Source organism: Sceloporus undulatus, chromosome 2, assembly GCF_019175285.1.
Source record: "Sceloporus undulatus isolate JIND9_A2432 ecotype Alabama chromosome 2, SceUnd_v1.1, whole genome shotgun sequence".
Classification (NCBI taxonomy): domain Eukaryota; kingdom Metazoa; phylum Chordata; class Lepidosauria; order Squamata; family Phrynosomatidae; genus Sceloporus; species Sceloporus undulatus.
Window position 1 is genome coordinate 310,690,600 of NC_056523.1, and position 26,300 is coordinate 310,716,899.

General features: G+C 40.7%; 1 protein-coding gene across 2 annotated transcripts; it reads left to right on the plus strand.

Moving 5' to 3' along the window:
• The first annotated feature begins 786 nt into the window (after positions 1–786).
• On the plus strand, positions 787–24,281 carry C1QTNF3 (C1q and TNF related 3). 2 transcript variants are annotated; one of them, XM_042448196.1, is made up of 6 exons: positions 787–1,230; positions 7,023–7,131; positions 10,556–10,710; positions 20,085–20,214; positions 21,438–21,537; positions 22,690–24,281. In XM_042448196.1, exons 1-6 carry the CDS (start codon positions 916–918, stop codon positions 22,847–22,849), a joined length of 969 nt encoding a protein of 322 aa, XP_042304130.1. In that variant the 5' UTR covers positions 787–915; the 3' UTR covers positions 22,850–24,281. The 2 variants fall into 2 exon arrangements, with proteins under 2 accessions (XP_042304130.1, XP_042304131.1); XM_042448197.1 differs by having other exon boundaries at positions 790–1,014; positions 22,690–24,279.
• The last annotated feature ends 2,019 nt before the right edge of the window (positions 24,282–26,300 follow it).

The window sequence follows — 26,300 nt, forward strand, 5'->3', positions numbered from 1 at the left end:
ATTATTTATAAGATAGAAACATGTGTCTTGGGTTTATGGCCATTTATCTTTAGTTGGCAGGAAAATCAAATTTGGTTTGGCAACAGCCTTTCAAAAAATATCAGAAATTAGAAGTGTTATAGGGGAGATGTTTGACTGGGCAGCTCAGGCTTTTCATTGAGAACAGGGACATATTATAAGCCTGGATTTTGGTCTGTTTTTCCAGCCTTCTTCAGCTGTTAATGCACAATACAAATATTTGCCTTCTCTAAAGTGGGCAAGTATAATAAGAAACAACATTCAAGTCAAAAGCACGTGTCAAAATCTTCCTTTGTGCATTTTCTCCTTAAACACCAATACATTTATTTTTTAGAATGAGAAATTCATTTCTCTGTGTGCATATGAGCCAGAAAGACAGACACATAGAGAGAAAGCTAATTTCTGGCAAACAAATAAGAGGATTATGTCCAGAAAATATCTTTTCAGAGTCTAAATTCCCAGCATTTCCATGTCTAATCAAGAACCATAAAACTTTTGCCACATGTTCTTCATTTCCATCTCATTTCTTCACCCTAAAATGAACACATGCCAAAGACAGAGGAAAAAGGAGTAATGTTTGTCAGTACACCCCCAAACAGGAACCACAGCTGTCCATTAAATACAGTGATCATTTCCAGCATACAAATCAATTTTCCCTGCAGTAGGGGATGTGGTGAATAATGACTGGGTTGTTTAAGAAAGCATAACTGATTTGGGATGAAGGTTCCTGCCACTCTGACATTTTCATAGTATAATTTATTGGACGCAGCATATAAAGCTGTGGTAACCAGGTCTTGTTGCCAGGTTTAATCGTGGGGAATAGCCTGAAAAGACCACATCACAGCAACAGCAGATCTTTCCTTGGTAAAAGGCACTTGAACTTCCAGAGACCTTACTATGTTCAGTGATATGGCACTCAAGGATTTCCTCAACTGGAGTCTCCTGACATGGCTTCTGCTTCTTCGCTTTTGCCTGTGCCAAGATGAATACATGGAGGTGAGCAGAAGATCTAGTAATCCGGTGGCCAAAGTATTGCAAAGCCGCCATCAGACTGGCCACAAAGGTTCCAGCAGCAGGGAATTGTTGAGACAGCGGAGTCGACTTGTTGAGTGGACGGTTGAGGATGATGATGGTAATAGCCCTTCTACTGACCCCAATGCCTTGAAACCAGAGGTAGATGATGTAGCACAGACTACCTCAAACAGAGTCCAGGTACTCTGAATTAATCTTCTAAGACAACATTTAGAAAGTCATTAACTGTTTGTTTTTCTGCTTAAAACAATCAAGCACTCCTTCAAAGAAAAGGAGTTCATTTCGGTTGTCCACTGATACTGTGGCTGTGTTATTTGTTGATTTCTTTCTTGAATTAAGCTAAAATGGAACTAGATGGTTATAGCAGAGCACCAGAGCATCGTTTGCTATAGAAGTAGGTTTTGGGGTGGGTTTTTTTTTTTTTTGCATGCAATCAGTTGCTTTGATACTTGTTTTCTCATTTATTGCATTAGGATAAGCATTCAATTCAAATCATGTTGATGTTCAAGTCACATTGTGTGCATGGGAGTGACAGTGTAGTAAATATGAGTAGATTTGCAGAGAAAAGACACAATCCAGCTAAGGTTAAGCACTTTTAAGCACTACTAAAGTCAATGGGACTGTCTTAGTTTTGGATAGATCTTACCCTAATGGTAAAATGGGATCAAATTTTGTTAATATTGCTACAAACATTTGAGTTATAATTATGTGTTCGTCAAATAAAATGTTATATATGTATGAAAGATCATATAAATACTGTGGAATGTACATGTTTTTCTCTCCTTTATAATTTTATAAATGCATTTTATATGCAATATATGATTGAGATAGGTTTTTAAATATATATACACATATACTTTGAACTTAGCAGGGCTTACTTCTGAATAGAATGTCATTGTAAGTGATAAAAAGGGGGGGAATGGTGTTAGACTGTTGATCATAGAAAGGAATGAATGCTGTTGATCTTACTGTATTGGTTCTGTAACTGAGTAAGCTCAGGAATCTCTCTCTAACTCAGTTGGTTTATAAATCCAGGGGTAGCCATGTTGGCCATATAGCAAAGTACAATAACATCCAAAATCCACAAAACAATGATATCATTATAGGGGGGAAATGCACAAAATACATGTATCAAGCTTTTGAAGCTCCACAGGCTTCTTCATCAGACAAGATGTTAAAAATCATGCAGGAGGGGGGGAAAATATGATGTCAGGCGCAGCCTGCATTTTGTCAAGATGCTATTGGTATTAGCTTAGAGTTTGATGAATTTGCTGTTGTGTTTCATTTTTATTATAAACCTGAAGCTCTTCTAATATGATTAATGTGTCTAAAATTAATTTAAATCCACAAATAGATGAATATAAATAATTATGAACAAAACATATTGAGATATTGGTTATGTCTCCAAACGATTAATTAATTAGAAAAATTGTACTCGACTATAAGTTGAGAAATTTATGCCCTGAAATTGACTCTAAGAACTTTATCCCATTGGCCCTGGAACGGGCCCGTAGCGTCCCAAAACAGAACGTTCTGGGGACGGGAGGTGGTGGGGAATGCATTTTACTGCTCAGTGAGAACACTGCCACCGCCGCCAAGCATCCCCATCTTGTTCTGGATGTGTTCCCCAGGGAGAGATTTCTGGGAATGCTTCTCAAGCGTTCTCAAAAATCGCCCCCTCAAATGCCTGTACTGGAGCCACTCACTCACAAATCATAAGATTGCGAGTTCAGTACCAGCAAAAGAGCTCAAGCTCGACTCAGGCTTGCATCCTTCCATAGGTTACTAAAGGGAGTATCCAGATTGTTGGGGGCAATTTAGCTTACACTTTGTAAACCGCTTAGGGAGTGCTTAAAGGCACTGATAAGCAATATAGAAATGTACTTGCTATTATCCATGGATCATATCAAAATCCAGGATTTTGACCCTGAAACCTTCCTTCAACTTATACATGAGGTCAACTTGTATATGAGTATATATTGTAATCTGCTTTTCAGTTTTAAAAATCCTTAAATGAGAGAACATTTAGGTGTAAAAACAGAGTTTAACAAAATAACAAATCAACAATAGTGATTAAATAGATAATAATAATATCATCCTGTGGTAGAAATTAAAATACATTCATCCCTTCCACTTTGCAGGGGATCTGTTCTGGACTCCCCCCCCCCCCCCCGAATCACAAAAATGGCTGATACTGGGGTCCCATTGATTTCAATGACTGCACACTACTGTGTGCGGTCTTGCATGGGTGCCATGGGCGCAAGCACCATTTTGTTCCTTCCCCACTTGCCATCCATCAGTAATCAAGAACACAGATCCCAAGCACACAAATAAGGAGGGACAACTGTATATCATTTCAGATATCCTAGTATTGTTTTAAATTTTTTTAAAATTAAAATTGTGCCCTAAAAAGAAATTATGAGCTTCTTACATCTGCTTGATGTCAGCTACTACAGAGTTGCAAAAACTTTGATATGGACTGAGTTGTTGTTGTTGTGTGCCTTCAACTAATTTCTTTCATATGGTGACCCTGAAGTGACCCTACTTTGAGGATTTCTTGACAAGATTTGTTCAGAGGGGATTTGCCTTGGCCATGTTCTGAGGATGAGAGGCATTTTTGTTATAGATGTCTGGGCAGCATACAAGTGCAATCAATGCAAACCAGTTAAAATAATTAAAATAAAATAAAATAACTTAAATAAACTAAAATCATATGCTGGAGTTCTACACAGCCATTGTGTACTATGTAGCACCCCCCAGAATGGTGTAGTGGCTTAAGAGTTGGTCTATGGGTTTGATTCCCTGATCAGCCATGAAAGCCACTGGCGGACCTTGGGCAAGTCATATGCTCTCAGCCTCAAGGGAAGACAATGGCAAATCTCCACCTCTGAACAAATCTTGCCAAGAAAACTCTATGATAGGTTTGTCTTAGGGTCACCTTGGACACAGACAACAACAACAGCACCCTACATCCCACTTACCGCTAGTCAGTTCTCCTGGCAATCGAGAAGCAGCTGCCTCACATTCGGCATGACAGGCAGAAAAAGGAACCATTACAAATAACCCTTGCACTGGAGAACATCAGGCAACTGCTTCCTGATCAATAGCAGAATGGACCTCCATTGATAGCAACAGCTGCTTAATGATAAGGGAGGATTTAGGAGACTTTCATGGTCTCTACGTAGTCCTTAAACTAGGAGCTGTCCAAGGATTGTGAACAGGTAGCAACTGTGAATGTGGAACTGTCGGATATGTGTTCACAATTGCCCAACAGGATTCTGGCCATTTTAAATGCAATTAACAAGTTGAAATAGGCTTAAAAGGTTAAAAGTAGTTTAAAACCATGCACATTAGCATTTTGAGTTACATCACCGAGGCCCAAGGATGTTAATAAATAGCCATATTTTTATGTAGTGCCTAAATTAAACCAGTGTTGGTGCCAACTGGCCCTCCAAGGAGAGGATATGCCACAATTGAGTGCCATGGTTGAGGAGGCCCTTAGCAAGTTTCTCGTTTTCTATCAGATGCTTTTGTCATATATTTTGTTGAGAAAAGTGCCAATTTAAATGCACTTGTGGTGTTCAGCAGCCACATGATTATCATGCACTGTGCCAAACTAACTGTAACCAAATTCAAAATGTTGGTTAAACACACCTTAAAAGTGAAGCAGACTTACTGAATGCATGACTCCTGTGGTCCTGGCATGGAGGCACTGGAGGATGATGTGTCCAGGTGCTGGTAGGAAGGAGCCAAATGTATGCTGAACAGTTTCACAGAACTCCTTCACTCAGTATAGGTGCCTCACTTTCGAAGTGGGCTTAGGGCTCAGATTGGGAGATAAAGCATAGCTATGACATCATAGGTATGTGTGCCATGAAAGAGCTTGGCCATAGTTAATGTGCAATGAACTGAATCCTATTGGTACTCCCAATTAGATGGGACCTACTAAATCTGTAGCTACTCCAGGTGGGATACACAGTAGGCTTCATTGTCCTGTACCAGTCTTGGGAATTTATCCCATGAAGAAAAAAAGCAGAAATTAATCCAGATAGTAGTGCCTTTCTATGTGCCTAGCATCATACGATAAGCGGTGCTGAACAGCTACTATCTGGCTGAACTTTCTTTCTTCATGCGAAAAGCTCCACAGAATATGATCTGGAGCAACGGATTCAAACTATGGGAAAAGAAATTCCATCTCAAAATTAGGAAGAACTTTCTGACAGTAAGAGCTGTACAACAGTGGAATAGGCTGCCTCAGAGAGTGGTAGAGTCTCCTTCTTTGGAGTTTTTAAACAGAGGTTGGATGGCCATCGGTCGGGGATGCTTTCATTCTGTGTTCCTGTCTGGTAGAATGGGATGGCCCTTGGACGGGATGACCCTTGAGGTCTCTTCCAACTCTCCTTAGTGTTGGAGCCAGTTTCAGAGGGAAAGGTTGGCCCCAAGATGGGGCAGAATCAAATGGATCACTCAAGAAACAGATGAAGGATGATGCGGAAGTGACAGTAGTAGTTGTCCAGTGCTATTTTCTTCTGTTGGAAGATAGAAGTGTGTTCCATGTGGCTTGCCTTGCATTCCCAACTCCAAGGTCCTCTGTATTTAACACAAATCAATTTTTAACACAAGTAATTGAGAACCAGCATGGTGTAGTGCAGGGATAGGCAACCTGCGGCCCACGGGCCGGATGCGGCCCAGCGAGGCCTTGGGACCGGCCCCAGCCCGGTCCTGCCGCCGGGGCCTTTGGCATCTCACACGAGGGGCATGGTGGGACAATTGTCTATAGAAGCCTCAGAAACATGCATTTATCTTAACATTTTTTAAAAAATCAGCAAATTTTTTCACGTGTTCTCCATTTTTTATTTAAAAAGTGTCCTCCATTTGAAAATGTTGTCCTATGTTGTCCTACATTTGCCCTGGTTTATTTATTTATTTTAAAATTATTTAATTATTTATTTTTTGGCTTCGGCCCCCCAGTTGTCTGAGGGACAGCAACCTGGCCCCCGGCTCAAAAGGGTTGCCTACCCCTGGTGTAGTGGTTTGAGCATTGGACTACAACTCTGGAAACCAGGGTTTGATTCCCAGCTTGGCCACAAAACCCACTGGGTGACCTTGGGCTAGTCACATGCTCTCAGCCTCCAGGGAAGGCAATGGCAAACTGCCTCTGAGCAATTCTTGCCAAGAAAACCCCAAGATAGGTTTCCTTAGGGTCGCCATAAGTTGGGAATTATTTGAAGGCACACAATGACAATGAAATTATTTAAAAAAAAACATTCATAGTAGGTTTCATCTAAAAAATTGTTAATTCTTCACAAATATTCATTCATTCTTCAAAAATATTGGTTATATATATGTAAGTTGATGGAAATCTAATTGCTCAGTTCATTGACTAATCAACTCACACAATTAAGTAATCTTTTATTTGTGACATTACAACTTTTTATGGTGGGGCTGCATAGACTGGGCAGGTAGCAGACATAGAATAGGGATTCTATTGCATGGGGTTTAAACCCCATCTTACCCTTCCCAAATCCAGTGCTAATTTGGGAGGAAGCTGGGTATTATGACACAGAAATCATTGCCGAATCACTTCCGACTTCTAAAAATGGCCGCCGAAGTGGCTTACAGGACCCGGGCTGCACCCGGGATGGACCTGGGCAGTGATTCAGCAGCAATTTTTGTGTTTAAACCTTGTTTGTGCATAAACTGGGCACATCCATTTGAGCTCAAAGGGTTTCATAAAAAGCCATGTTTTAATTTGGTGCAGAAATGAAGCAAATATGCTTCATGGTGCCATCAACAAAAGGCCCTATTATTCATTATCAGCTAGCAAACCAGAGAACTAGGTTCTAGAAAAACAAAACTATCGTCTTGCCATTTGGCACAACAAAATACCATGAATATGACAATATAAATGCAGAGATTTATGCCATATATTAATTTTTTACTCATGCTTCTTTTGAATTCTGTGATTACAGACTACACAGAGTGGACCTCAAATCCCACCTGAATGTGGCTGCCGGGGAGATTTTGGACTTCGAGGTTATCAAGGTCCTCCAGGTCCTCCAGGCCCTGCTGGAATGCCAGGTAAAAAATAATAATAATTTCACTGTATAATTAATATTTCAGGGTATGAAATGGCCTGGGCCCTCAGGCCATCCTATTTAGGGCAAATGATAGTTGGCTACTTTGGAAAGTCTCTTCCAACCACTGAAAACCTTGCTTGCATGGCTCCTACAAACTGTAATTTTTCCAGTGTCTGGCCTTCCCAGACTCTTACATTGTTGCCATAAGTGGCCATAACAACTTGAAGACTGAGAACCATGGTGCCTCTAATTCTGCCTTTTCCCCTTTTCCATGCCTTTGATTCATCACTCCTACACCAAGTACTTGCTGGGTCAAAGCTTTCTAGTATGCCATGTCTTCATACTAACAGGTATGCATTTCTGGTCCTGATACCTCTGGTTTAGGGTGCATCTATACTGTAGAAATAATGCCATTTCTCACAACTTTGAAGTGGATGAAACATATGGAATCCTGGGTTTTGTAGTTTTATAAGGTCTTTGCCAAAGAATGCTGTGCCTAACAAAACTACAAACTCCAAGATTGTATAGGATGGAATCATGGCAGTTAAAGTGGTGTCAAACTGCATTGTTTCTACAGTGTGTCTGTACTCTTTAAGACACACCATTTAAGTAGCAACCAAGTCCTTTCTTGGTTATTTAAGTGTTCTTCTCTTTCTATTCCCCTGTGAGCCGCTGGAAGAAACAGTGATTTGAAGGCCCTGTCCATACAGCTCAGTAGATTTTCTTTAGCTTTTTGTCACTATTCTAATAATAACTTTTTCCAGTAATAAAAAGGATGACATAGCTGTATAAAGTGCTTTCATAAGCAGCTTTGGGTGGCAAAAATGTACAAATAGTATGGTTGTTTTGGCAAAAGTCCTAGGTGATGAATACAGTTTATTACTGGAATAACCACCAAACCTTTCATTCTATAAAAGGCTTCTTTTAAAGTATGGTATAAGATTTTAGTCATCAGCACAGCAATGACCATTAAGACCTGTCATGCATTGTGTGGGTGTCTGTCTGTATCTGAAAGTATCTGAAATTATGAGGGATTAGGCAACTAAAGAAAAAATGGTATAGTACTGTGGTCCACCAGATCCCATTTGATCTTGGAAGCTAAGCAGGGCCAGGACTGATTAGTACTTGGATATGATACTTCCAAGGAATAAAAGGTGCTGTAGGTTATATTTAGAGGAAGGCAATGGAAAACTGCCTCTGAGTATTCCTAGCCTAACACATAGTAACATTAGTCTATAAAAATGTTATTTTAAAAATCACTGAAAATGATTTGTTCAATCTGACCTCTTAATTTAGAAATATGGTGTGATTTTTTTCAGGCAATTACCTACTTGCCAAAATATGCAGCTGAATTAAATCTGTTTCTAGTTTGATGGATCAACTCTACACATATTCAGTATGCATCTCAATGTAAAGACTAACAACCTGGTTCAGGTTTGTTAGGAATAATTTAATGAAGTCACAACTACATTAATCACAATGCATTAGCAGTTTCTTCAGACATGGATTAGTGGATAATTGTATTCCAGCACTTGTAGTATCCCACTTATTTCCTGAACATAGCAATGCAGTTGAAAACAAAGCTGGATTTCAGAACCAAACCATCCTTTCACAGACCTCTATGGAGGTATGAGAACTTTGGGACAAGTGCAAAAATTAAATTAACTATGGTGTGATAATTCAGTCTGCAACACTGACTGAGGCCTCATGAACTTTATAGAGCATAATTCTGAAGGTTTGGAATACTTCCAGATTAGAAGCAAGGGAATTCAACCATAGCCATGTAAGGATAATTACCATGATAATTGTTTTATATTTGGTAGTGAAAACAGTTTTATTTCTTGTGAGGCCATTAGCAGGTGGCCTATGTGGGAATTCCTTCTTTGATACTGAGGGGCTTGACAGACTGGCCGTTAAGGCCGGCCTGGGGGCAGAGTCGGGGCATGGCATTCACATGACACACCGCGACTCTGCCCTCAGGCTGGTGTGATGCCATGTGCCACTCTACATGGCACACTGTGTCATGGCGTTCCTCTTTCAGTGCATCTACATGACGCTGTGCCAAAGGAACGCGGAAAAGCTGTGCGCCGGTGGCTATGGTGCCTTTTCCGGGGCACAAAAAGGAGCCACTTTTTACGGCACCTTTTTGCACTGCGAAAAAGAGAGATCAGGGCCCCAGCGTGCTGTTGCCGTGGCCTTGATCTGGCAGAGATAGAGCTGGCTGCAGGCCGCCCCTTAGGCCAATCAGTTTTACTTGTTGTCTTATATTCCCTTTCCCACAGACCCTAAAAAAACTGGTAGGAAAAGTGAAATCACATACAGCCCTTCATGAATATTTTTGTGGCCTTCTCTAGGATTTCCATACCCCCTTGATAGAGAGGTTTCCCCCATATTTTAGGCATGCCATCCAGTGCTCATTTAGGGGCTGTACAGATTGCCCCAAGGGGCAGCCTGCAGCCACCTCTATCAGCACTGGATCAGGGCCATGGCAACCACATGCTGTGGCCCTGATTTCTTGTTTCCGTGGTGCAAAAAAGGGGCTGCAAAAAGCAGCCAGTGCACAGCTTTTCCATGCTCCTTTGGCGCTGCGTCGCCACTGTGTGGAGCAGAGCACAACATCACACTGGCCTAGTGGCGGAGTTAGGGCATACATTATATGGATGCTATGCCTCGACTTCACCTCCAGGCTAGTCTTAATGGCCAGTCTGTTGAGCCCCTTAGACCATCACTTGGTCTGGATTCCAAGTTTTCATTTTTAAATAGTAATTCTCCAGTCCTTGTAGAAATTATGGGGCAAAATATGGGGTGCAAATGCATACAATGGCCCAATCCCATCATATTCTGCCTGCAAGTCTAGCCCATTCCACCATCACCCAGCACTTACCTGGTCCAGTGTGGTGATGAGGGTTTGTTCAGACACCTGCCTGCCATCACACTATAAAGCCACCATCATCACTGCCAACTGTTTCTCTTTGCAGGTCCCTGCCATAGCCTATAAGGGCAGAAATGGGGCACCTGACCCAACCCAAGTGGCCAGGAATCCCCTTTCAACATCACAGGTCATAACTGGGGCCTGCAAGGAGAATGGCAGTGTCTTAGCATAATGTTGGGGAGCCTTATACCAACCCTGTCATGAGGTTTTCTTGGAAATATTTATTCAGAGGAGGTTTTGTCATTGTTTTCCTCTAAGGCTGACAGAGTGTGATTTATCCAAGGTCACTCAGTGAGTTTCCACAGTTAAGCAGGGATTGGAATCCTCATCTCCTGGAATCCAATATTACAATTGAAAATTATATGTGAGCCCTATTATAAATTAGTGTGATCGGAGGAGAATTAGAAATTGTAGACCATGGAAGTTGAAGCTGGATGGGGCTGTCCCTTTAAACCTGACTTCGATGATCAACTCGTTCCTTGATTGTTTTAAGGAAACCATGGAAACAATGGAAATAATGGAGCACCAGGTACGGAAGGTGCAAAAGGTGACAAAGGAGACAAGGGAGACTTGGGACCCAGAGGAGAGCGGGGCCATCATGGACCCAAAGGAGAGAAGGGTTATCCTGGCGTCCCACCAGAACTTCAGGTAAAAGCCTCATCATTTTTTAACAGGGAGGGCCTCTCAATCGAGGAGCCATAATATAATAATTAAATATGCCTGTAAATTCAAAAGTGTGAATGCAGTCTAATTCCATTGTCATGTTGGCCATCCTATTCTCTATACCAGCTGCAGGAAAACATGAAGTTTGTGGGATTTAGATTGACATTTTGTTTGTTAGCCTCAACTAGAATAGACTCATTCAATCAACTGTAGAGTGGTGAGTCAACTCATAGGTAAATCTAATGGATTCAGTGAATGAAAAGCAGTGCTAAAATAACTCTTTATTCGTGGAATAATGATGTGATTTTGGCAATGTCGCACGATGTTGTTTGATAATCTTCAAGCAATTGCGAGATAGTGACAGGAGCATCCCGCTATGCTCCCATCACTTTTCACTCTGTGAAAGAGTCCAATAAAAGATAGAACAGTAATTTGATTCCCTACGAGGGAAAGAGAAACTGCAAAGCTTGTAGCTGATGGAATTGTCTTCATAGGAGGAAGCAGGCACCAAGCTACTTGATAGGCAGAGACAGTTCCAATTAATCATCTGCAATTTCACTTTGTCACCTGCTTTTAAAATGTCCTCCTTCTCCCACTTTCCCCCTTTGTCTACTGCTTACTCCAATAGCTCCAAACTGAGTTCAAATTGCAAAAGCATTTTTGCAGTCAGTTAACTCAGCAGAAGAAAGAGGAGAGGAGGGACCAGAATCCTGCCCTTTCCAATATACTCAGGCTTTAGTAAACTGCTGCAGCCTCACCTAGCTTGTGTGTTCTCTCTTAATAACACTTGCCATTTTAAGCAAACTCTGATGTTGCTTGGCTACATGTATCCTGGTTTTCATGCATGGAATGTGCAAAGAGGAAATAGAGTAGACAAGAGAGAAACTCCCTGAAGGCCCTTGCTAACTTCACCATTACAGCCCCCTGTAGGCACATGCACTATTCTGCGAAGCATTGTTGTACCTTTCTGAACCTCCAATATTTCCCCTGCTCATTTTTGGATTGAGTGCATTATATATTCTCTTCTCTGATGCAGTGTTTTCCAACAAGGTTCTTTTTTTCTCACAGAAGGAAAGGGAAGAGACAGATAAGAAAGAAAGGTGGTGAGACTCAGTGATTGAAGCTTCATTTGGGGACCAAAAGACACTGGAACCTTTTTTTTTTTAGCGAGAATCATGCAGTCTTCATTGTGTTACTTAGTCTACCATCAGAGTAGACAAAAATTATTCTAAATTTTCTAGGAGAATGAAAGCAGTAGACATCTTTATTGTTTCTTTCATTTCACAAACAAAAGACTGAGCATGTTCCCTTTAACCATTGTTTCTGATATACATAATCTTTGCTTGTTGATTTATTGTCAGAATCCAACCATTCATATCAAACTTGTGGTGCCATATTTTTCCCAACGCCATCCAAATTGTTTCAAGTATTGATTTACCACGTTGTTTACTAACATGTAATGCTGCAATTGCTGAATTCTTTAAGCTCTGAATTAACTACAGTACTACTGACTCCCTTGAGGCAGAAAAGTACATGGTGAACTCCTTGGAGAGGTCTACTGCTCAAGTCCTCCATAGATGTCTCAGTAGCACCTGCCCATACATTGCCGTGTTCATTATTCTGACATTGAAAAACAAAAGCAAAACAAATCCTTCAGTGAACCTGGAAAAATTTCCCTCTACCCTTGCAGTAAGTCCACAGAAGCTTGATGACATTAATAAGCATTCCCATTTTTACAAATCTACTCAGAACTGATGGCAGCCTTCACAGTTTCACCATATTTAACCATCAATGTGATAACAGTAACTGTTATTCTATTTTTAAAATCCCTGCTGAAATTAGCAATCCTACTATCTTCCTGCCCCATTGCTTCCTGTCCCTCTTTGTAGCAAAATGAAATATTTCTGGACTACCTGATGAGGTGATGAGAAAACTTTCACTGTGACATTCCAAACAATGTGCAAACAACAAAGAGTCTTATGTCACTTTAGAGACTAACAAGTTTTAATGACCTCACCTTTCATGAATACTAGCTCACTTCACCAGATGCATGAGTATGTGCTATCCATGCAAGCTTATGGCAAATTAAATCTGTTTGATCTCAGTCCAATTTCTAACCCAGAGTAGGTCTGTTGAATCAAAGAAGTTTACATATGTGCTGACTCTTATTCTGCTGATGTTCTTATGGGTCTATGCTAGTTTGGTTTAGGAATTTGATTTAGGACTTAGTCTTGAAGGTACCACAAAACTCTTTGTTGGTTTTGATGCCACAGACTAACACATCTACCTCCCTGGAAACTTCTAATGAAAATTAATGGTGGCACAAGAAGGATATGTGCAGCTGCAGCTGTGGTGAGAGCATATTATCCTACATGTGCTCTCTTGATCCCTGTCCCTCCTGGCTGAACGCCCAGGGTGGTGATGCTGTAACATCATTATTGCAACGCATAATCAATGCATCATTCAGGGAGGGTAAATTTCCATCTGGTTTAAATTTAGCAACAGTTAAACAGTTGCTCAAAAAACCCTCCCTGGATCCCCTGGTGAGAAATATCTATAGACTGGTCTCATTATTGCCATTTTTAGGTAAGGTGATCGAGAGGGCGGTTGCCTTCCAACTCCAAGCAGTCTTGGATGAAGCCGATTATCTGGACCCATTTCAAACAGGCTTCAGATCGGGATATGGAGTTGAGACTGCCATGGTCGCCTTAGGCGATGATCTCCGTATGGGCATCGACAGGGGAAGTGTGACCTTGTTGGTGCTATTGGACATCTCAGTGGCTTTCGATACCATTGACCACGGTATCCTTCTGGAACACCTGAGGGAGTTGGGTATCAGGGGCACTGCGCTCCAGTGGTTCTGTTCCTACCTCTCGGGAAGTTTCCAGATGGTGCAGTTGGGGGACACTTGCTCCTCTAAGAGGGAACTAACATCTGGGGTCCCTCAGGGAGCTATTTTGTCCCCCACTTTGTTTAACATTTACATGAAACCGCTGGGTGAGATCATCCGGAGACACGGGGCGCTGTGTTATCAGTACGCTGATGACACCCAAATATGTTTCTCTGTGCCTCCGACTGCTGCAGTGTCTAAGGATGGCGTCTCTCCTCTGAAATGCCTGCCTGGAGTCGGTAATGGGCTGGATGAGGGAAAACAAACTCAGTCTGAATCCAGAGAAAATGGAAGTACTGGTGATAGGTCCCCCAGGCCCGGGGAAGGAAATTTATCCACCTGTCCTGAATGGGATCACACTTCCCCTGAAGGACGAAGTTCGCAGTCTAGGAGTACTTCTGGACTCGTCCCTGCAATTGACTTCTCAAGTAAATGCGACGGTCAGAAGTGCTTGCTATCAGCTTCAGTTGATACGCCAGCTGTGACCCTACCTGGGCCAAATGGACCTTGAAACTGTGGTACATGCTCTGGTAACCTCTCGCTTAGATTTCTGTAATGCGCTCTACATGGGGCAACCCTTGACCAAGCCTGGAAGCTTCAGTTAGTACAAAACATGGCAGCCAGACTGGTCACCGGTGCATCCAGGTTTGACCCCATAACACCTATTCTGAAAAATCTTCACTGGCTGCCCATTCGCTTCCGAGCGCAATACAAGGTGTTGGTTATTACCTATAAAGCCCTACATGGCTTGGGCCCAAGTTACTTGAGGGACCGCATCTCCCCATATAATCCGCCCCACACACTCAGAACATCCGGGAAGAATCTGTTGGAGATTCCATCTTCCAAATATGTCTCCACATCCCAGACGGCTTTTTCAGTGGCGGCCCCGTGGATTTGGAACAGTCTCCCCGAGGAGCTCCATCTCATGACCCCCCTAGAAACATTAAAAAAGAGGCTTAAAACCTTTCTTTTTTGCCAAGCCTTCCTCCCCGAGGAATGAAGTTGAGCGCTCTTGATGCCATCGATTCTCTGCCTTACCCTATGAATGATTGTATTTGTATAACTGTATTATTTGTTTTTATCTATTTTTATGAGATGTTTTTAATAGTTTTATAGTCTGTAAACCATTTTGATCTAGGGAAAAACGGTATACAAATAAAATTTATTATTATTATTATTATTATTATTATTATTATTATTATTATTATTATATTCCAAAGGATTGTCTTCCTCTTCATGCAGGATCTAAATAATGTGTAGTTACCACCAAGTAGGCCTGGTACTATTATAATATATTTTAAAGGTTCTTTTCCCCTAGTTGTCTGAGACCACTATATAGGGTTGCCAGATCTCAGGGTCTGGCCCTGAGTCTACAGTTTTTGTGTGTCATCTCCAAGTGGAATACAAGGGCATAAATTCTCCAGTTTTCAGGGCTCAGCACCAAGCTAAAGGAAAGGCCTGTGTGTGAATCTCCAGCTCAGCTCAGAACAGCACTTTGCCCTTATTCACAACAATTCATTGATTTGTTGCTGAAACTTTCAAACATTCTCCAGGGAAGTCTACACATTGTCTTAGCTTCTGCCTTCCCTCCCAGTTGTGGTGCCAGGATTCAACCTCCACTCTGCTCTGCATCCACTTTCTGTCTGGAAGCAAATAGCCTAGGTTAAATGTTCCTTATCCTATCTCCCTAAGGAGGTGAAAAGGATAGTCCCCTCATTTCACCTTGATTAGTCAAAAGGCCAGACTTTAGTAAAGACTTCTATCTTAATTTCTAAACAGGAAAATATGTTCTCTCCTCCACTCCCCCCTTTCTGTTTGAATGATACGCTGTGGCAACTGTGGTTGGCACTTAACGCATAATGCTCAGAGCTATCAACAGGGGTTTTCCTTAGGTCTCAGGTTTTGGCCCATAAATCTCAGGATTTGGGATGATTCTAAACTGGCAACCCTAGTACTATACCAGGACATACTAGGTGGAAGAACCTGAACAAGTAATATTCAGACATTTGCATACCATATTATAGCACTACACAGTCTATATAACTAGCACTTGACTCTTTCACAGGAATAATCTTCGCTTTTAGTAAACTCCCCATTCAGACTGGCATCAAAGATCTGGAAGGAACTGGGCTGATTCAGATGCCCCTCCCCCGAATCTCTCCCTTAGCAAGTGCCCGCTACAAAAGAGGGGCATTTTAAATCGAATGCATTCTGTGCCTGCTGCCAAAGGTGCCTGCTGTCAATCAAGCGATCGTCATGGTGACGTTTTGCAGGGGCATCGGAGGTGTCCTCCCCCCTCCTTTTTTTTTAAAGAGCCATGCACAAAATGCCCCAAGTGTCAATTTTTTAAAAACCTCTTTTTTGTGTGTTGTGTGTATGTGTGGGCATTTGGGTCAGATCTGCCCTTGTCCCCATTTTCAATCCCATGCAAGCTAATGCATCCTCCACTCCTTGCCCCCCCAGAATGCCTCTTACACATGTAATAATAATGATAATGATAATGATAATAATAATAATAATAATAATAATAAATTCCTCACCTCGGAAATGCCAGAAAAGGATGCAATTGTTAAGGAAAATGCAACATGGGATATACAGTGAAAGAAATAAAACATGTATGTGAGAGTCACTGTGACTCAGCAAAAGCAATTAGAAGCCACACAGGTGTAAAAGGTAATGCAATTAACAAGTCCTAAATGCCAAGGACAGAAATGCAAAGTGGATAATTGAACACATCTGAGAATTGTTAAAGTGGACAAGGCTGAGATGATGAAATAATTAATTATGGGATGAACCAAGAGAACCAATGAGAATGATGTACACGCCCACTGGGTGGAAACTGACAAGAGTGGGTGGTATTTTTCAATGACTATAATAATGGCTATGAATCCCAATGTATTTTGTGGGTAGTAGTAGTGGAGGAGTATTGGAGTTGTGTTGGATAGTTTTGGAGCTGTATATAGTAGAATAAAGTAGATCTTTTATTTAAGACTACTGAGTTGTCTGGTGTCTTGGGTGAAGCTACAAGAACCAGCTGGATCCTGAAGAAGGGTGAAGACTTCTGTGGAAGCAAGAGTGAGAAGGCTTGGAGAATTTGTCAGGGTCTTCAGCCTATTCTCTGTAACTCTGCTAAGCTTTAACCACTGGCCAAAACTGGTCAGCGCGGTGCACAACAAGGTGGTGAGTTCGAGCCAGAGGTGAAGAGCTACAACTCCCATCATCCCTGACAGCAATTGCCATGCATTTTTTTTTTTTTTTTGCTTTTAAAAGCAATTCAGGGCTGCCTCTGAATTCAGTAGCAAAAGCATGTATCATTAAGAGCAAAAAATGTAACATTGATTGTAAGTCTAGCCTTTTGCAACATTTGTAACATTCCCCTTTGCTGGAAGCGAGCAGATGAAAGTGAAAGTGCACAAACTGCTAGCACTGCTCTATCTGCTTTAAGAAAACAAATCATGCGCATATTTGTTCAAAAATAATTTTAAAAAAATATGAAAAGGGGGGGTGCTTGATGTGGGCTCCATTCGTGCCTTGCCTTTGACCTGACCTGCCCTGACCCTTTCCCTCCTGCTAGAGGAGCTTTGCCATTGCCTTCCAGTGAGGCTGAGAGAGCGTGACCTGTCAGTTCCAACTAAAGTAGACCCATGGAATGAATTGGGAATAAAAGGGAAATGCAGTACAGGCATTCCTGTAGCATCCTCATATAACACAAATAATAATAATAATAATAATAATAATAATCCAGGAGCAACAGGAAAGTAGAACAAGCAAGCACCCAAAAAATAATGCACATAACTTGTCAAATTAGGCTGGTTTCCCTACATCCCCCAGCTTGGACCCACAGCCCTACTTCCCTGGGCAATCCTCCTTCCTTCCGACCCTCACCTCCCTTTCAGCTTTCTCCACCACCCCCACCTCCCTCTGACAATAAGCAGCCTGATTTCCCTACATGCCCCAGCGTAGCCCCGCAACCCAATTCCCCCTGGAAATCCTCCTCCTCCTCCTCCTCCTTCTTTCAGACCCTCTCCTTCCTCGGGGATGCCCACTGACCCTTTCCCCCAGCTCCTTCATCCTCCTCCTCCTCCTGCTCCGTTTTAGGATCCCCTCCATGGCTCCCTTCCTCCCACAGCCCCTTTCTCCTCCTCCTCCTCCTCCCCCTCCCTTCTGATGATGGGAGGGAATACTTTGGCCTCTGCCTGCCCCCTGCCCCTAATCCCTCCCTAATTTGCCCCGATCATGATCGAGGGCAAGTTCAAATTTCGCGCAACCCGAGTCTTTTGGGAAAAGATGGATTTTAGCCCGAATCTGGATACCCCGGGGTAAGGGGCATTTCCTTGTGCAAGCCCTGACATGGATTGTGATGGATTCGGATCCAATATGAACTTCACGTGCAAGAATCGCTTTCAAACCCAGTTTTTTTGTAGTCTGAATGGCCCCTCAGTACCCAGCCAGGACTTGACAAAAGACATTGAAACAGAGCCTTGGTAAAAGAAGAAGATAATAATATGCCAAGTATAGGAGTTTTGATTTAAATTTAAGAATCTGTGAGTGACTGTCATCCCCTGTGGAGTATTCTAGTTGTGCTACTTCAAGCAACTTTCTAGAAAACCTGAAATAGTGCATGTTATTCTAGCCACATTAAAGTATCATTAACCTTCGCTAGTGATACTCCTTGCCCAAATCCACATAATGGCCCTTTCTGGAATCAGTATGATTGTTCGTTTATGATAGATTAATAAGATATACCGAAGAACAAAAACTTGTTAGTATGCGATGCATGGATGGGCAGAATTAAAAGTCTGTAAGTTGACTGAACTGGAGACAGGAACCAATTTGAATACTATGGATGTTTTATTGATAAGAACAAAGTAAAATGCTTGTGAAAGGGCGTTAAACTTTTATGGTAACTAGTACATTTCCAAACCCCCTGTACTTGATCTATGAAAAAGAAATGGTGAAAAATCTGATGCCATGCTGGTAGAACTGCTACATTCAAACACTGAAAGAGCACTTTTGAATTTGTATGCTAAATTAGGTTTCCCCTATCTGGGGAATGATGACTAAACTACAAGGCTTTTAAACAGAGTTGTTTAAACAGATATTTATGCTTTACTATGACTAAATGTAACCAGAAAAGTGGAAGTGTATTCAATTTAGGATTTATATTCCAGATAACCATACATGGAATTAGGCTGCAGTTACCCCCCCCCCCCCCCAAAGAATAGGAAAGGTTGCCCTCTATGCTTATTGTATAGACTAAACATTTTTGAAAGTTATTTATGTGATAATGTGACACATACATGCCTTGTTTTCATTCCTTTTCACACTTTTGCAGCATGCTAGAGGTAGTTTGGTTAAAGAATTGAGAATATATGGTAGGCACACTGTAAAAGGAGATGAAAACAGGCCCTTTTATTTGAGAAGTATAATGAAACAGTGTTTGCTAAGACTTTCTACACTTAGACAAGAATTTTGAAGGTTTTACTTCTTGATTTCCCTTATTCAGGTTAAATATAGCAGTTCAATTAAATTTATTTCAGAGGTATATTTTTGCTTAATAACCATGGCTAAAGCATTAGACACATCAACATAATGTTTTCTAGCTTTCCCAGAATGAGCCTTACAGAATAATCTTAAAGATTTACCAAACAGTGTAAGCCTGAATGCAGAGGTACAAACCAGTGAGTAGGAGATGCTGCTAAATCTTATTAAATTATGTAAAAATAATGTGAGGTGAGTCACTAGTGTCAAGGATTATGTGTCTGTTCCGCACTAAAATTATTTTTTAAAGTGTGCCCACAAAAGCTGAATTCTGCAAACCCATGTGCAATGTCTTATGCAATGAAGCCCCATCCCAAAGCTAGCTCAGTCCTATTCATGGGAAGTAAATCCCACATTCTTAGGAAGTTAATAAGTGTGCATAGGATTGCAGCTTTCTTATAATGGCCTTATAATGTTATAATGTTGTTATAATTTTGCACATAGTTCCAAAGGCTTAAGACAGAGACCTTTTTTGGAAAGGAGAATGCTGAAGCATAAAATCAGTCCCATTTCTTCATCCAGTTTTCTGTAGCATAATGGAGGCTGAGAAAACATTATTTCCTCTGAACTTAAATGGTATTTATTGATGTGAAGATTTCTGTAAGGAGCCAGTCATTACAGTGGTCCTTGTGTTGAAGTGCAACCTCCGACAGAGATGTTTATCCTTCCAATGTGCATCTATATATTTTCTTTCTGTACATGAAGAGGTCTCTGTCCATATGTAAATCAATGAGTCTTATGTCACTGGAGTCTGCTGAGAGCTGGCCCATGTCCTAAAAGTACATCAATAGGAAAGTAAAGCAAACATATCTCAGAACATACTGGAGAGGAAGCCTGTAAGGAATGAACAGTTCCAAATATGTCTAGTAATTTGTCATTTTCCAACTTGCTACTTCCTGCTGTCTAATCATGAACTGTATTTTTATAGGTTGCATTCATGGCTTCAATGGCAACACACTTCAGTAACCAGAACAGTGGAATAATCTTCAGCAGCGTGGAAACTAATGTGGGCAATTTTTTTGATGTAATGACTGGCCGATTTGGAGCGCCAGTGAATGGTAAGTACAAAGAAAAACACAGTTGTGCACAGAAAACAAAACAAAACCATTAGCTTGGAAAATGAAGGAATATCTGCATTACACTGATAAACAGTTTCATACCTGTTTCAGTGTCATCTTAAGGGATATTAGGCTTGTAGTTTGCTAGAAAATCTACTAGAGGGCTCTTGTCTACTCCCCTGAAATACAATTTAGGTACCTATCCCTGACTGCCTGTCTAAATTACAGCATTAAAACTGATTTCATTTTCAAAGCTGCTCTTCTTGGAGTACCTTGGGAATTGTAGTAGAGGAGAGTAGATGACAGCAATGGATCAAAAACTTTGGTCTTCCATGTATTTTGGTTTTCAACATCCAGACTCCCCAGTCAGCTTGATCAATGCTTAGGGATTCTGGAAGGTGAAGCTCCAGATCCATAGAGCACCAATGAGGACCTCTGGACAAGGCTTCTCTAGAAGAAAATTCTAAGTGTCTCAGCAAACTGTAAATCCCAGGATTTTGTAGGCTGGAGACATGGCAGTTAAAGTGGTACGAAATGGATACAACTATGTAGTGCAGATACACTCCCAACTATTACAAGTAGCTGTTTGTTAACTTTTAAGAATTAATTTCTTGCCATTATTTGTGATTAAAATAATAGAATGCAACTAGTAAATTGCTTTGAAGATGCCTTAAAAAAAAAAAAAAAAAAAAAAACACCAAACCCCCCCCCCCCCCCCCGAAGCAAAAAGATTTGCCAAAAGCAACATTATTCTTTGCACTAAAAGAGGCGGGGAGAAGAAACATTGCCAATTCTTACATTACTTTAAAAAAATATCACTGCCTGTCTCCACCACTACAAAAGTAATGCATTACAGGTAACTGTTCCTTGTAACACATTATTTCCAAGCTCTGGAAAAAGTCTTTGCCTCACAACCTGGCTTTTTGGGCTGGCTTCTTTCTGCTCATAGTCTTGGACTGGCATCATGTTTCATCTCAGATATGAGCCAGAGGGCCTCTTTATCGGTTTTTCCTCCCTGAGGCCATAAAGAGGAATTCTCAGATGTTCTTACAAAATTGTAGAATAGGTTCATGAGTTTGTTAAAGAGATGTTTCTTGGTAAGCTCTTTTGCAATTGTGATTCAGGCTGCAAACTGAAGGGAGGCTTACATAGATTTTAACTAGAATTGTCCTATCTCAGTAACCTTTTGGCACAATTTAATCAGCCGAATGTTCCTTTTTCAGGAGTGTATTTCTTCACTTTCAATATGATGAAGCACGAGGATGTGGAAGAAGTGTATGTTTACTTAATGCACAATGGCAATACAGTTTTCAGCTTATACAGGTGTGTTGACTGACATGGGTGAACCTTTTACATTTACAAAAATAAAAATAAAGTTTGGAAAGAGACTATACCTCAGTGGCAGGGCATGTACATCGCAGCAAACAGACCTTGGTTCAATCCCTATCATTGGAGGTTTAAGAAACGAATCAGGTGACAAGTGATGTGAGGAGTCTGGCTGTTAACCAGAATATACTGTAGAGGAGTGTGATAAATGGAACAGTCTAATTTAGTGTAAAACATTATCTTTAAGGCCAACATACCCCAAAGGTACTAGATCCTATCTGATCCTTGAAGTTAAGCAGGGTCAGCTCTGGTTAGTACTTGGATGGAAGACCACCAAAGAATACCAGATGCTACAGGTTATATTTCAGAGGAAGGAACTGGCAAAACCACCTATGAAATTAATAAGGTTGCCCTAAATTGACTGGCGATTTGAAGGCAGGCATGGATACATACATTATCTTTAAATGTGGTTGACTGACACTGGAACTATCCATTGCTAGTGAGTTTATTCTGCCAAAACCCCAACCTCATGTTTCCATGTTGCAAAACTAACTGTATCTGGGAGGAGTGATCTGTAAGTGAGAACAGGCAGAGAAAATGGGTGCTTAACCTTTCCTATATCCTTGAACTGTCCTGATTTGGCAAGACAGCCCCAATTGCTCTTCTGTTGTTCCATTTTTCCATCTGCTTTAAAAATAGCCTAGTTTCTCTCCCCTCCCATTTCCCCACTTTATCTTCACCTTAATTCCATTGCTGAAAACTGAGTTCAAAGTGCAAAAGTAGTTTCTGCTCAGCAGGATGGAGACTGGTGGAATATTGCCATTCCCAGTGGTCTCAGGCAAAAACAAACTGCTACAGCCTCGCTTACATTGCATGCACTTCTTCGTTAATAACTTTCCCTATCTTGACCACACTTTGATCACACGAGTCCCAGTTTTCAACTTTAAAATGTTGAAGGGTGTTTTTTTCTCCCATTCACTACTTTTCCCATAACCTCCTCATTGTTTCATTAGGAACAAATAGTTCCTAATGAAAAATATGGACCTAGCAGGAATGCTAGGTCCAATATTTTTCATTGGGAACTATTTGTTCAGTTTAAAACTGAAATTAAAAACAGAATGTTGATTTTTGTCAATTCTTTATTCTTAGCTATGAATCAAAAGGAAAAACAGACTCATCAAGCAACAGTGCAGTACTCAAACTTGCCAAGGGAGATGAAGTTTGGCTGCGGATGGGTAATGGGGCACTACATGGAGATCACCAGCGCTTTTCCACCTTTGCAGGATTTCTTCTTTTTGAAGCCAAGTAGATAAACACTTTAGAGTAGATATTGCTGGGTTGTTTTTTTTTACTCCTGTCTTTGGGACAACATGGTAATAAACTAAAACTGCAGGTCCTTTACAGATACCAGTACTATGGGGGTCTGTAGAGTATGATAAGACAAGTGAGGTCTGAATGTATATATCACTTTGAATCACCTTATCTTGATCTAGTCTTCATAATTCCTGAGCAGAGTTCGAAAAGCTAAGAGTATGATGGTTATAGTCTATTTGTCCCAGCATATAAATTGTTTTGTTCATAAAGATTTCTTGCAGAAACAGGTTCACTGCAACTGCTGGATAAAATCGTGTCGGGAGCTTCATATATGCTCTGGAGATTGTTCATTCTTTAAAAAGAACAAAACAGATGCACACCCAATCTTGCAGTCATTCAGCATTCGATTCAACACAAGAATGTGCTGATGGAAGCTACTTCTGCAAATAAATAAGCCTTGCTTAACTGAACCAAGCCTATCTAGGACCACTCTTTTAACTGTCAGATTTTTTCTTTGCACTTGCTCATTATAAATATACTATGGCTCTTTAGGTAAGCCCAATAATTATTAAATGTATTGCTAACCTGAGTATGAAGCTTCAGTTTACTCTATTAATAAATGATAAAGTCTTTTAGTTCCTACTACTGTACTCTACAACTACATCAAGTTGAACTGGGAAGATTAATCCTACATTGGTACTGAAAAAGTCTGTGGTACAGCAACCACCATTTCCCCAGTCCTTCTGCCATTTGCCTAAAGGAGGACACACTACTTTCTAGGCATAAACTAGTCAATATAAAACCCCAGAATTCATAGCATTGTGGTTACAAGTGTATGTCATTTTTAAACTGTAGGCTTGTTTAAGTTGTATCAGATAAGAGCTTAATGTTTTAAATATAATAGGAAAATTTTGGCATGCTTTAAAAAAAACATAGAAGCAATCTTGTTAATTCCTGTTAATATTATTTCTGACTCTAGTTCTCAGCGATATGAAATCTTTTTGCATTTGTTGTTATGATTCTGTTTTGTAAACTGAACCTTAATTAATTAAAGGTCTTTTTGGATAAGCGTCATGAATAATACTGCACACACAAAATTCAACTAAGAAAGTCTACAGATTTAGCTTTTGTTGGACTTTTCATAATATTCTAGTAGCAGAAGCGAAATTAGAAAGACTTTGAGTTTCATACACAGAAAGACATAAAGAACTTTGGAGAAAGACTGAAGGGGTGCCAGGAGGGAAGATTTCCACTGCAACTAAGAGAAAAAGAAAAAAAAATGACTTCAATCAAAATGTAATTACACTATTTTGCTGCTTGCAGCAGGAACAGAAGGTGTTTTAAGACATACCATACTATGAGAAATGGCCAGAATTTGGGAAATGTACTTTCTGGGTTGTTGTTGTGGGTTGTTGTGTGCCTTCACATCATTTCTGACTGATGGCAGTGCTAAGAGGAACCTATCACAGGGTTTTATTGGCAAAAGTTTTTCAGAGGGGTTTGTTTTGCCTTTCTCTGAGGGTGAGAGAGTGTGACTTTGTCAAAATCACCCAGTGGTTTTCTTTGGCTGAGTAGGGATTCAAACCCTAGTTTCCAGAGTCATAGTCCAGTGCTCAAACCACTACATCATGCTGGCTTTCTTGGTGGGAGGAGTCTATGCCCTGCACTTTCATCTAATTTTTTAAAATTGCCTGATTGTATATTTCAATAAACATATTTCCAGGTTCTTTAATTTGGCTCCACCATACTTTTTTGAAAAAAAATAATTAAAAAAAAATAGTCTGTATGAAAAATAACAGGAAAATATTATTAAAGCCTGGATCTTACTGCCTATTGCATTAGTCAGGCATGGAAGAAGATACAACCAGCACAGAAAATCTACCCAATTCTGTCCATAATAATTACTTTTACATTCCATGCACTCTTATCCCCCAGTTTTACAAAAACAATGAATGACCAGTGTCCTCACTGGTATTCTCACTGGAGAATGGTATTCTCTCTTATCTTGTTATCTTGTGTATTCTTTCATACGAATGCTCAACTGTGCATACCTATAGATCTGCTCTTCAGCTGGAAAACCTCTTTCCATGAAGCATGTTTGCCATGCACATTTCCTGCTTGCTGGGTTTTGTGGCTGAGCACACTGGCAGCATAAGGGCCATACTAGTGGGCACAGGTCTGAGACCCCATATCAAGGGATCCAAGTTGGTCTTATCAGTGAACAGTGCCATCTTTTCAATTCCTTTTTTTGTTGCAGGGATCACAGGGCTATGCTGCAAAGGGAAGCCATTTGTGTTGCCCTATGAACAGGGTGACCCAGAGCCAAACTAGATATGATCTTGTTTCTGCAATCTATAATTGCATTTAAAAAAAGTAAATAGCAAAATAGTCATGTATGTGTGGAGATGAGGGAATTAACCTTTCACCATCATCTTGGAACCAATCTGGAAATCTCTACTACCACCATCACCACCATACACCTTGCTCCAGGCATTTGCATCAAGTCTCTTTGAAACAGGTTATTATCACAGCCTACAAGGGAAACAGGTTCTTGTCAGAAAAAGCCATCTATGTAAAATGAGCATTCTGCTTCTTCCAGAAATTCTACATTCTTTGACAGGCTGAGGGAGTGCTAATAGCATGCCAGATTTCCTCTTCTTTGTCCTTCTGAAAAATAGATAACTGCTACTGAAGGTTGGCAGATGGTTACTCCAGTCCTGGGTTGCCGCATTCCTTGCTTCTCTTCTTCTGCAACCCTGGATCCCCTGAGATCCCCACTAGGGGATTCAATTGTATATAAGAAATACTGAAGAGCTTGAAAAACTAATTAAAACATGTCAAATGGATTTTTCTGCATTGCAATAAAAAGACGAAAGAGAGAAAAAAGCAGGAAAGCACTGTGTAAGAATCAAGCAAAGCACCTAAAAAGATTAGAAAATAGGTAACTATGGAAACATTAAAACAGATTCTGGTATCTGAGGGGAAAATAATAGTGCAATAAGGGTTCGATTTCTCATTGAACTTTAATAAGCACACACTGTTCTTTCTGCTACATCGCACATAGCATTGTAGGCTATTCAGGAGTGTATAGAGAGAGTTGAGACTAACTGAAATAAAGAAGTTGGCAGCATAAGCATTCGTAGACTTCAGTCTATTTCTCAGAAGCATTTAGTAGACTGAAGTCTATGAAAGCTCATGCTGTCAACTTCTTTCTTACAGTTAGTCCCAAAGGTGCTACTCTCTACATACTGATTCTACTGACTAACACGGCTATATCTTTGAAGTCATAATGTATGCCAAACAAGTTAGCTACTGTCAAAAGCCTTGAACCTTTGTGGAAAGTCTTAACACTGTTTTGCAAAATGGCTCATCTCCCTCTAGATCCTCACAAGGATCTAGAGACCTTGCTGTCACTTGATATCCTAGACCAGTGATGGCGAACCTAT

Coding starts and splice junctions, on each gene's coding strand:
- C1QTNF3 (XM_042448196.1), top strand. CDS start 916: ATGTTCAGTGATATGGCACTCAAGGATTTCCTCAACTGGAGTCTCCTG. Junction 1,231..7,022: donor CTACCTCAAACAGAGTCCAG/GTACTCTGAATT, acceptor CTGTGATTACAG/ACTACACAGAGTGGACCTCA. Junction 10,711..20,084: donor GCGTCCCACCAGAACTTCAG/GTAAAAGCCTCA, acceptor GTATTTTTATAG/GTTGCATTCATGGCTTCAAT.